Genomic DNA, 12,731 nt, shown 5'->3' on the forward strand with positions numbered 1-12,731 from the left:
TGGGCTGGGGCTCACCACAGAACAGCTGGTGGGGGAGAGGAGCTATCTGCCTTCTGCCAACCAGCTGTTCAGAGCCCCCACGGGCCCCGATCAGGTGTTCCTTCACCTGGGACTGGCCTTGGGAAGCCTGGGTTGCAGATCAGATTCCCGGGGTGGAGCAGCCCCTGGGCTGCTATCAGTAGAACCCCGGGGAGATACACAATTTGTATCCACATCTGATCTACAATCCGTAAAAATGGGTCCGTGGATATCTGCAAAAATAGTAATCAGATGCAGATGTCTGTGGATATAAAGCAGATTCCTGTGGATTTGCAGAGCTCTACCTATGATACCATAAAACATGAACGATTTCTTTGGTTTTGCACACATTACACAACCTGTCTTTGTCTTTTTAGTAAGTATAACTTCTCATTTAAGGCACAATGACCTGTTAACACTTGGGATAAAGTCAGATCAGAGGGCTACAAAAGGATATTACTATTTGTGACCCAGGAATCACTGCTAAAGGCTCCTCCCCCTGGAGGGGAGGAGTCACTGGACCCAGGACACTACTGATTTCGGGGGACAAAGAATGAAAAAAGGAGTGGGCATGGGGATCATAGGGTCAAATGAAGGGAACCAGAATGGGACACCGAGCAGATAACCCTGGACAGCGCTCACTGCTCCTGGAAGGTGTCAAGGGAGCCAGCGGACGCTGCCCAGAGGAACTCTGCCCGGATGCGTGAGTGGACACTCACTTGTTTTTATACGCACACCCCATCTGTGGCCCACAAAGTCCTGGGACCTCCTCGTCAACCTCCTCCTGGCCCTGGCAAAAATGCCCATTTCCAAGACCAGAGAGAGGAGGTTGACGAGGAGGTCCCAGGACTTTGTGGGCCACAGATGGGGTGTGCGTATAAAAACAAGTGTGGGGAAAAGTGCAGCCAGAACCTCAGCAGGAGGTTCTGGAGGAGCCGGAACAGGGGCTGCAGCCTGACGCACTGAAGGTAGATGTTTGCCAGGATCTCCCTCACACCGCAAAAGGGGCAGGTGTCAGGGCGAGGGGTGAACTGCACCAAGTCTACACCTGTGCTTACGGCTCCATGAAGGAGCTGCCAACTGATGTTCCTGGCGGGCCGTGGGGTCAAGGTGGAGTAAAGACTGACCCATCGGGCTACAAAAAGGATACCTGAGGGCAGGTATGTCAGCCTGACAATGTTGCAAGCTCTTTTCCCTGCAGGCAGGGGTGAAGTTACTGCTAGAGAATTAGAGGCACCTGTGCCCAATTAAGGGCTACTCCAGGCTTACTAAAAGCCTGCCTCTGCTAGAGAGAAGGGGGGAGAGACACAAGCTGCCAGGAGAATTGTGGCAGTAGGAGGAGAGACTTCCCCAGTATAGGAGACAGCGCATCCCTCCAGAAGGAGAGCAGCAAAAAACAAAAAAAACCAACCCAGGCACTAGCCTGGGGGAAGGGCTACTGCTTCCCCTCCCCCCCCCCCCCCCCCCCGAGCTACACCACCACGCCTGCAGCCCCGAAAAGGAGCCAAGGCAAGGTAATCTGCTGGGTCCTGGGCATTTAGATGCATCACGCCCCCCTGGGGGTCAGAGAGACCTTTCTTGGGCCCAAAACAAGACCCACCCCAAACACTCTAGGACAGAGACGCTGAGGGGAGAACCAAAAGACTCATCCAGCATGGGGCAGATTTATCACAGGCCTGTCTCACCTGTTCCATCATGTGGAGTATAGTATTATCTTTGATTTTTGAGTATACATCATAGAACCTTCATCCTTTCGTTTCCTGAGTCCATAGTTCTTGCCATTCCTCTGTGAGCTCCTTCATGACCACAATTTTAAATTCTTGTCTACGTAAGGATATCTTAATATCCACCGCCTTGTTTTGTAGAGCTTGTTCTTCTTTGAGTGCTTGCTCATGTCCATTCCACTATTGGTGTGTGCACGCCTCCATGCATGATTCCCGGAAAGTTTTTCCCCTTAGCAGATCCCGTAGGGCTGGCTCCGGCGCCCCCTGGAGCCCCACGCACATGCCGTGGTATATGAGGTGCTGCCGGCCCTATGCCCCCTCAGTTCCTTCTTTCTGCCCATGACGGTTGCTGGAAATAGCCTTGCTCTCAGCAAGTACTATTCCCCTTGTTTGAACTTGTTTGTTATTCTAAGTTAGTTTTATTTAAGTTAAGTAGTTGTTAAGTATGTTTAGAGTAGTTAGAGATAAGGCAAGTCCCTGCGGGGACTTAGAGCGGCTGGGCTATGCCCCGGTCACCGGGATTCAAGTCATGTGCCTCCTGTGGGAAGGCTTTCCCGCACAGCGACCCCCACAACCGCTGCCTTAAGTGCTTGGGGAAGCACACAGAAAAGAAAAATGTAAGATCTGCAGGGTTTTCAAACTGAAGACCCAAAGGGACCGAGAAATCTGGTTGAAAGCCCTGCTGATGGAAGCAGCACTCTACCCAGCATCTGAGGCGGTCTGCTCCACCTCGGCACGGAGCATGACCTCAGTGCAGAGCGCACTGCCGGCACCGGCCTCGACTTGGCACCACGCAACATTGCCAGCACCGAAGAGGAAGAAGCAGTGCGTGGAGTGTGGGCAGTCCCCTGAGCCGTCAGTATTTGCAGGGTCAAGCACGGAGATGCACCGGACCCAGCCCATTGAATCTTCTCCGGTGCCTACATCTCCAGTCAGGGAGCCTTCCCCGACTCCTGGGAGTGGGAGAGTGCCCCTGCCGACGCCGTCGACACCGGAGGCTTTTCAGGCGGCAAGACCCTTGTTGGCCTTGCCTATGCCACCTCCGCCCTCCCCCCTCCACTGAGGGAGAAGGGGCCGGTGTCATGGGGGAAACCTGCGTTGGGTCCCCCTGAATGGTGGTGGAGATCCCCGGTATAGGGAGGAAGATCTCCTGCCAGATGGCCTCCGGGGGTAGAGCAGAGACACTCCCCTAGCAGTTGCTCCAGGTCAGCATTGTTGAGCTGACCTGCTTCGACACAGGATGTGGAGTCTCCCTCTTGGCGCCAACATTGATCCCCAGCACTGTAGGCAGCGCATGCCAGGAGGCGGCGCTGGTTGAGGTCTGCCAGGCGGTGTTCAGACATCTTCCGTTCCAGATTCCCAGCACCGAGGAGTTCGCCCACATCGAGGCGGTGCAGAACCCAGTCGCCATCGAAGGACCCGGCACTGTGCAGTCCACGACGCAGAACCCAGTCACCGGAGTCCGGCTCGGCACCAAGGAGTTCGGAGCGGCGCTGACCTCGGTCACCAAAGGGGTCTGCAGAACCGCAAGGCAAGTGGCACCGGAAATCCTCGGTACCGAGACGACACTCGGTACCTCTAGCTCTTCGGAGTGCACCTCCGTTCGTTGGCCCCGCTCGCGGCAACGGAGACAGTCCTCATTGTCCTCCAGGTCAGAGGCATTGAGAGGGTGGTCCCCAGCATGGAAAGGCACCTGAGACTGAGCATGGGCACGGCACTGCCAGTCCAGTGACTCGGGATCTCCCAGGGAAGACAGGCGTCAGGAGAGCTGACGCTCCCACAAAGTGTCACAGCCTGTGGCGCAGTCAGCCCCGGGTTGGCCTTAGGGTCAATGGCCGCAACAATGGCCTTATTGGACTCCATGGGATAACCAGATGGGGCCAGGGCCCCAATCCATCCTGTCATCGGGGGTGCAGTCCATGTCTCCGGCACAGGAGAAGGCCCATAGACACCACTCCTAGGATGAGGAGTCAGACCCCATGGAGGGACCCTCAATCAGTGCAACCCTTCACCAGGAGGGGGTGCACCCTCAGGATGTACCTCTGCAGTCCTCTTCCTCCTCATCGGATGAGGCAGTCTCCTGGGACCACTCGGCACCATTGGAGGATTTCAGGGCAATCCAGGAGCTGCTCAAGAGGGTGTCCTCCAACTTGGGGCTGGAGGTGAAGGAGTTAGAAGAGGCCGAGGATAGCCTCTTTAATGTGCTGGCGGCAGCTGCCCCAGCAAGAGTGGCTCTCCCAGTCCATGAAAGGGTCCTTAAAATTGTAAAGGCCCTGTGGCAAACCCCTTTCTCGGTCACCCCTATGTCAAAGGTGGCCGGGAAAAAGTATTATGTCCTGGCCGAAGGGTTTGAGTATTTGTTCACTCACCCCACCCCAGGAACCCTGGTCGTAGATGCAGCTAACCAGAGAGACAGGCAGGGTCAGCCAGGGTCCACTCCCAAGAACAAAGACAATAAAAAGCTGGATTTGTTTGGGAGAAAGGTTTATTCCATGGCAGGCCTGCAGTTCATGATTGACAACCACCAGGCACTCCTGGGTAGATATATTTTCAACCTGCGGGACTCCCTCAGGCAGTTTGCTGAGGCCCTGCCCCAGGACCAGGCCGCAAACTTTACCACCATCATGGAGGAAGGAACCAAGGTGGCTAGGGCAGCGCTCCAGACGTCTTATGATTCTGTTGACTCCGCGGACAGGGCCATAGCCTCCACTATCTGCATGAGAAGGTGCTTGTGGCTGCAATCCTCTGGCCTGTCCCAGGAGGTGCAGCAGTCTATTCAGGACCTCCCTTTTGATGGGTCAGCCCTATTCTCTGACCAGACCATGCAAAGCTGCACAGTCTGAAGGACTCCAGGGCCACGCTTCACTCCCTGGGTCTGTACATGTCCCAATTTTCCAGGTGTCAGTCATGGCCCCAGGCACAGCAGCAGCCAAGGCCCCCGCCCAGGCCTTTCCAACCCTATAGGGATAGGAATAGGGGGTTTAGAAAGAGAAACCAGCCCCTCAGCTCCCCAGCAGGGGCCCCCCAGGAGGTCAGGCAACTAGAGGAGACAATTTTGATGCTGCACCCGAGGGTGGCACCCTGACTGCTCTCCTGGATCTGCCCTGCCCCTTCCTAAACAGGGTAAGGCCCTTCTATCCCGAATGGGAAAAGATCACTTCGGACTGTTGGGTCCTTGGGATAGTCTCAGGAGGCTATGCCCTACAGTTTACATCTATCCCCCCTCCCCTCCCAACAACCTACCCCATTTGTCCCTCTTCAGGGACCCCTCTCACAAGCAACTCCTCTTGCAGGAGGGGGATACCCTCCTCAACATAGGAGCAGTGGAAATGGTCCCTCAAGGCAGAAGGGGGAAGGGGTTCTATTCGAGGTACTTCCTCATTCCCACACGGTGGCTGGCTCCCACTACCAGTTTACAGCCCTAACCTTTGGCCTATCTTCGGCTCCAAGGGTGTTCACCAAATGCATGGCAGTAGTGGCGGCCCACCTGAGACGAAAGGGTGTGCAAATCTTTCCTTACCTGAATTATTGACTGATCAGGAGCAGGTCCGGGTCCCAAGTGCAGGATAGTGTGACCCTCACTTGCTCCACATGCAGCAGGCTGGGACTCCTCATAAATGAGCAGAAGTCCACACTAACTCCAGTGCAATGCATAGAATTCATTGGGGCCACCCTGGATGCTTCCCAGGCCAGAGCCTTCCTTCCTCAGCCACGTTTCAAGGCGATGGTCTCTATCATCTTCCAGCTGCACTGATGCCCCACGGCAACAGCCAGGCACTGCCTACAGCTGGTAGGCCACATGGCGGCCTGCACGTCCATAGTGAGACTAGCTCGCTGAGACTCAGACAACTTCAGGCATGGTTGGCCTCGGTATATGTGCCAAGCAGTCGACCATTAGACTGGGTGGTCACAGTTCCGCCACCTGTCTTAGCCTTCCTAAACTGGTGGCGGACCCCCAGGGCCGTGATGAAGGGCGTTCTGTTCAGGGAGATGGTCCCGTCGGTCACCCTAATTTCCGATGCTTTGGATGTAGGATGGGGAGCCCACATCAACGCCAACCTAGGCACTCAGGGACTCTGGTCAGGGGAGGAGAGGCACCTGCACATCAACGTGAAGGAGCTGAAGGCCATTCGCCTAATGTGCAAGGTGTTCCTCCGATTCCTGACAGGCAGAGTGGTACAGGTGCTGATGGACAACACCGCAACCATGTTTTACATAAACAGGCAGGGGGAGCGCACTCCTCAGCCCTCTGCGAGGAAGCTATCTGTCTGTGGGACTTTGCCGTGAGGCACAATTTCCACTCGTCTGCCTCTCACCTCCTGGGAGTGAGGAACAATGAAGCGGATCTTCTCAGCAGGTAATTTCTACCCTGCCACGACTGGTCGTTGCGTCCAGAGGTGATGGATATGATCTTCCAGGAGTGGGGCATTCCCCAACTGGATCTATTCATGTCAACCTGGAACACGAAGTGCCTGAGGTTCTGCTCGCTCCGGGGTCGCGAGACCAGGTCGATCTCCCACGCGTTCTTCAGGGACTGGACGTGGACCCTCATGTACGCGTTTCCGCCCATTCCGCTCCTGCCCAAGGTCCTGCTGAAAATAAAGAAGGACAGGGCGGACATTATACTCATCTCTCCGGCCGGGCAGAGACAGCACTGGTTCAGCATGCTGATGGACCTTTCGGTCGCCTGCCCCTGGAGCTCCCGAGGCGGCATGACTTTCTATCCCAGGACTATGGTCGCCTGTTGCACCTGGACCTGGACTCCCTGCACCTCATGGCCTGGAGGCTCTGTGGCTGACGGAGGGTGAGAGAGTCTGCTCAGTGCAGGTCCAACAGGTCCTGCTTGGAGCAGGAAACCTTCCATACAGGTTGTGTATTGGGCTAAGTGGAAAGGGTTTACTTCTTGAGCAAAGTCCCGGGGCATTCCACCCAGCCTCTCGCCTGTCCAGGTGATCCTGGAGTACCTGCTCCAGCTAAAGCTCCAGGGTCTGGTGCTGGCCTCGCTGAAGGTTCACCTGGTGGCCATTTTGTCCTTCCATCAGCCGCTAGAGGGGAAATCCCTGTTCTCCAATCCCATGTTGGTCAGGTTCTTCAAGGGGGTGGAGAAGCTTTATCCGCAGGTTAGTGACCCAGTGCCTCCCTGGGGTCTCAACCTGGTCCTCTCTAGACTCATGCCCTCTGTTCATGCTTTCATGGAAGGTAGCCTTCCTGGTGGCCATTACCTGAGACAGGAGGGTCTCCGAGATTAGGGCCTTGACCTCGGATCCCCCTTATACAGTATTCTATAAGGATAAGGTGCAGTTGAGGCCGCATCCAGCCTTTTTGCCCAAGGTGGTTTCCAATTTCATTGTAACCAAGATATTTTAATCCCCGTGTTTTTTCCCAAACAGCACGGTTCAGAGGAGGAGAGGAGATGGCATCTCCTTGTGGATTACATCATGCATCAAGTTCTGCTATGAGCAGGTGAGGGTGCCGCTTCCGGGAACCATCACAGTGTGCTCAACCAGAGCTCAAGCCTCATCTACAGCATTTCTGGAGAGAGTGCCCCTACAGGACATCTGCAAAGCTGCCATCTGGTGGTCGGTGCATACCTTCACATCCCACTACGCCATCATCCAGCAGGCGAGAGAGGATGTGGGATTCGGCAGAGCAGTGCTGAGGGCAGCTCACCGGTAACTCCGATCTACCTCCAAAGGTATTGCTTGTTAGTCACCTATAGTGGAATGGACATGAGCAAGCATTTGAAGAAGAAAACAAGGTTACTTACCAGTAACTGATGATCTTTGAGATGTGTTGCTCATGTCCATTCCACAACCCACCCCCCGTCCCTGCTGCTGGGGTTGGCAGAAAGAAGGGACTTGAGGGGGTGTAAGGCCAGGAGCTCCCCATATACTGCAGCATGTGCACGGGGCTCCAGGGGGCGCCGGAGCCAGCCCTATGGGATCTGCTAAGGGGAAAAAAGTTCTGGGAACTGTGCACCTATAGTGGAATGGACATGAGCAACACATCTCGAAGAACATCAGTTATTGGTAAGAAACCTTGTTTTTTGCTGCTTTGTCAGCTATCTCATTACCAGCTATTCTGATATGCGCCAGAATACATGTGTTCTCACATACACCTGCTTGCATTATTTCTGTAGTCAGGAACATTATTTCACTTACAGTAGAGTTATGAACTGACCGGTCAACCGCACACCTCATTTGGAACCTGAAGTATGCAGTCAAGAGCAGCAGAGATGGGGAGGGGGAAACAAATACAGATAAACATAAACTACTAAAAAAAAAGGGAAACCAACATTTTTGTTCTGCATAGTAAAGTTTCAAAGCTGTATTAAGTCAAAGTGAGGTTCTTCTGTATTATGTCATTTAAGAACATAAAAACGGCCATATTGGGTCATACCATTGGTCCATCTAGCCCAATATCCTGTCTTACAACAGTGGCCAGTGCAAGGATGAACGGAATGAATGAGGGAATGAACAGGGAATAAACAGCACAGGGCAATTATTAATTCATCCATCCCCAGTTGTCCACTCCCAGTTTCTGGCAGTCACAGGCTAGGGACACTCAGAGCATAGGGTTTCATCTCTGATCATCTTTGCTAATAGCCATTGGTGGACCAATCCTCCATGAATTTATCTAATTCTTTTTTGAACCCAGTTATAGTTTTGTCCTTCACAACATCTCCTGGCAATGAGTTCCACAGGTTGACTGTGGTTGTGTGAAGAAGTACTTCCTTTTGTTTGTTTTAAATCTGTTGCCTCTTAATTTCATTGGGTGGATCATGGTTCTTCTGTTAGGTGAAAGAGTAAATAACATTTCCTTATTCATTTTCTCCATACTAATCACGTCTTTATAGACTTCTATCACTTTTATCATAGCCTCTCTTATTCATTTCTTTTCTGAGCAGAAAAGTCCTAGTTGTTTTAATCTTCCTCATATAGAAGTTGTTCCACACCCTTAATAATTTTTGTTGCCCTTCTCTGTCCCTTTTCCATTTCTAATATAGCTTTTTGAGATGGGGTGAGCAGAACTGGACACTGTAGTCAAGGTGTGGGTGGACCATGGATTTCTATAATGACGTGATATTTCCTGTATTATTATATATCCCTTTCCTAATGGATCCTAACATTCTGTTAACTTTTTTGACTGCTGCTGCACATTGAGTGGATGTTTTCAGAGAACTATCCACAATGACTCCAAGATCTCTGTCTTGAGTGGTAACAGCTAATTTAGACCCCATCATTTTGTATGTTTTCCAATGTGCATTCTTTTGCATTTATCGATTCTGAATTTTACCTGCCATTTAGTGCCCAATCACTACTGAAATGTTGCAAGAGTGCCAGGTGCAAGATGAAGAAAAGTGAAGGCTTCTCATCGAGAGCCTTAGGGACCCACGCTTTGACATGGTTCACCACTTGAAAATCTGTCACCCGTGGCTCAGCGTAAGGTTATGTCTATGGTGTAATTGCAGGTTCTTCTTTGAGTGCTTTCTCATGTCGATTCCAAATAGGTGTGTGCATGCCACATGCACAGTCCACCAGAAAGTTTTCCTCTATTGGTTCCTGTCTGGATGGCCATGGAGCCCCCTGGAGTTGCGCCTCCATAGTGCCTTATTTAGGCTCTGCCGACCCTCTGCCTCTTTAGATACTTCTTACTGCCCATGACGGTCGCTGGATCAGCAGCTCTTCTCGCTTGCAAATCTTCCCCTTACCTCGTTTTGTTTGGTTAAGTACCTGTAAATAGTTGAAGAAGTGGTAGGTAATAGGATAGAGCACTCCCACTTATCGGGTAGCCTGGGGAACAGGGCATGCCTGGCTTCAAGTCTTGTGGGTCCTGCAAGAAGCCTCTGCCCAGAGATGAACTGCACTCTTTTTGCCTTAGGTGTCTAGGAGAGAACCGGAGTGTTACAAGGCGAAATACAAGGCTTTAAAATTCCTTGTTCCAGGTAAGCATTAATCAAAGGCTCCAAGCCCTTCTCTGCCTCTCTGGAAATTGGGTACTGAGCCACCGCAGGTGGGGGTCCAGGTTTTACCTGTATGGTTACTGGCAGTGCTGATCGAAGGAGTCCAACGTCAGTGGTATTCCATCCCCACAGGGAAGCAGGCAGGCTCTGCAATTCTTTAGGCAAAGTTAGTTTCCTGTCTTCAGCACTACATACCATCACAAAGTTCTCCAACTCGTCTAGGGGCATATCTAATTTCACAGCACCAGAGGAATCACAATGCAAAGTGGCCTTCAGTTTACACAGCAGATCCCTCCCCAACAAATTAACTGGAGAGGATTTGGTCAACAAAAATTGATGTTCCACAGTTAAAGGTCCCACAGTAACTAACGCTGGCGCAGTCTTAGGAACTTGCATCTTTGTTCCCCCCACTCCCACTATAACTTCATTCCCATCAAGTTTGTACCCTGCTACGTTTGCACCTACCGCCAGAACCGACTTTGTTGCCCCTGTATCAATTAAACATTCATAGTTTACATTCCCCACGGTTATGGTTACATATGGTTCCCCCCCCCCCTTTTTATAACACACAGGTATATTTAAACAACACAAATTATCATCACATGCACTCTCAGCATCCTGGAGCTCGAGGTTTCCCTTTGAAAGTCATTGTGAATAAGAGTATCCCTGGTCAGGCATAGTCGGTTGCCCTCCAGAGGGAGGTGGAGGAGGAGGTGGGGGTATCCCTTGCTGGTATGGTGGGCTGTATGGAGTTGGCATGGCAGTGTAGGCATTAGCTTCCAAAGCTAGGCGAGTTGGGCAATCTCGCTTAAAATGTCCTGGCAGCTTGCACCAAAAGCACACTGGTGTTTCCCTTGTATTTGCAGTTTGCACCCCTGCTCTTCCTCTTGCTCTACCTCTGCCTCTAAGGAAATGTCCTCCTCTCCCTCGCTGGGTAAACATTGCATTATGCATGGTCACAGCTAACAGCTTTAACTCATCCTGTTTTCTTTTCCCTTCTTTCAACTGTTCTTTTACCTTCCATCCTTCGAACACATATGTGGCAATCCCCCTAATTTCTAATATGCTTTTTCCATTCCATCCTGGACAAGATTTGTGAAAATAATTTCGTATATCACTAGCTGATCGATTTACAAATGCTGCAGCAATAGCCTTACAATCCCTTGCATCATCAGGTTTAAGCTGGGCATATCGAGTTGCCCCTTCACAAAGCCGCACATAAAAGGCATCTGGGTTTTCATCAGGGGTTTGAACAATTTCATGAAATTTTTCCCAATTTATAGGTTTCTGCCCTGCTTTCTCCATAGCTTTAAACAAAGTTTCGCGAGCATGGATAAATGAATTCCAGTCAGCATTATCATTATAATCCCACCCAGGGTCTATCTTTGGCCAATTGGCATTGTTTGTATTGTCCTCCCCTTCAAGCTTAATAGTTTCATCCACAATAGTTGCCCGCTCGTCAGTGGTAAATAAGGCTTCCATTAATAGTCCTATGTCTGCCCAGGACTTTTGTCCTCTTAAGGACAGGTCAGTAAACCTGATCCGAGCCCTTATCCTAGTACTTAAACTAGCACTTATTTCTCCCGTTCATACCTCGTGGACGATCCGTTCTAGAGATCCTACTTTGGTGGTGCAATCCTCATGTGGTATGCGCAGGAGTCCCCTTCTCACCACCCCATCCTTCACTATGTCTGGCCACAAATACATCAGCACTGGGACTTTTGCAGCCCACTACGCTATTAGCAGCAGCATCTCTGGCGTGCTGGGTTTCGGTAGAGTAGTACTGCAATCAGCGGGTCTTTGAGCTCCGACCCCTCCTCCTTTGGTCTGGCTTCGGAGTCACCTTCGGACCGCTTAAAAAAACAAAAACAAAAACAGTTACTAACTTTGTGTAACTTGTTCTTTGAGATGTGTTGCTCATGTCCATTCCGAGACCCACACGCCTACCCCTCTGCCGGAGCCAGCTGGCAAGAAGAAACTGAAAAGGCAGAGTGTCGGCAGAGCCCTATATAGGGCACTATGGAGGTGCAACTCCAAAGGGCTCCACAGCCAACCCTACAGGTGCCTCTAGGGGAAAACTTTCCAGTGGACTGTGCATGTGGTGTGCACACACCTACTTGGAATGGACATGAGCAACACATCTCGAAGAACAACAGTTACAGAAGGTTAGTAACCATTTTGTGTGACTGCAGTTTGAGTAGACGTATCCGAGGTAACTTTAATCTGACTAGCTGGGTACCAGAGCAGGGAAGCTGTAACAGCGCAGGCTTCAGCATGGGTTAACCCCTGAGTAATCACCCAGGGTTCCAGGCAGGATTGTACAACACATGCTGGAGTGCTCACTGCCACGGTTTCTGTGCTTGGGTACCTGAGAGAGCTACATTAGAGCCAGATTGGGTGTGTATCCTTGAGCTGCAGTCATGTCCTGGGATTGCAGCATAGACACACCACAAATGACTGCCTGGTTTCCTCAGTTATGCCTTTGGAAGCATGGAGCGTGCTGGGACTTCTGTTTTAAATTCCATGATGGCAGCCAGCAAAGGATGAGGAGGTTTCAGCCTCTATACAGAACTTGGAAAAGCTGTTACAGAGAGCTGTGGTGAAGGGAGCGGTGACAGATCAGTGAATGGGCCATGCCAGGCTGGCCCAAGCTTTAAAAGATACTCTATACCATGAACTGCTTCTACTTACACTTTGGATAAGAGAAGGGACAGAGGAGTCCACCAAGTTACACCCAGCTAATGTGTTACCAGATTTGCCTGTCACTTTGGGGTATTCTCATTTATTAGGGTTACTTTCCTGGAAGGGGGTGTATGATTCTATTAATGTACTGCTTGTGTTACTTGTGTGTTCATATGGCTACAAGTCCCCACCCAATGGAGCTATCCTGCAGGACCTAAGGTTTTCAGGGCTGGGTTCCTCCAGCCCCAGATTCAAATAAACCACCCACAGATACACACACACACATTACAGATTAACAGAGTGCGTCTGAGCAGACCGGGCTGTCAGCACTCTCAGCTGACCCC

At 51.3% G+C, this 12,731-nt stretch overlaps 1 protein-coding gene across 2 annotated transcripts in view; it reads right to left on the reverse strand.

Annotated features, from left to right (window-relative positions):
* LOC137144197 (C-signal-like) overlaps positions 1–11,620 on the reverse strand; it is a 28,975-nt gene extending 17,355 nt beyond the window's left edge. For both annotated transcript variants that reach the window (XM_067534391.1, XM_067534392.1), the window contains exon 1: positions 11,299–11,620. In XM_067534391.1, the coding sequence (XP_067390492.1) occupies positions 11,299–11,412 (114 nt within the window). In that variant the 5' untranslated portion in view covers positions 11,413–11,620. The remainder of the gene's footprint in view (positions 1–11,298) is intronic.
* Positions 11,621–12,731: the final 1,111 nt, after the last annotated feature.

Source organism: Emydura macquarii, unplaced genomic scaffold (assembly GCF_026122565.2).
Source record: "Emydura macquarii macquarii isolate MOO-44397 ecotype Brisbane River unplaced genomic scaffold, CSIRO-AGI_Emac_v2 contig_3401, whole genome shotgun sequence".
Classification (NCBI taxonomy): Eukaryota; Metazoa; Chordata; order Testudines; family Chelidae; genus Emydura; species Emydura macquarii.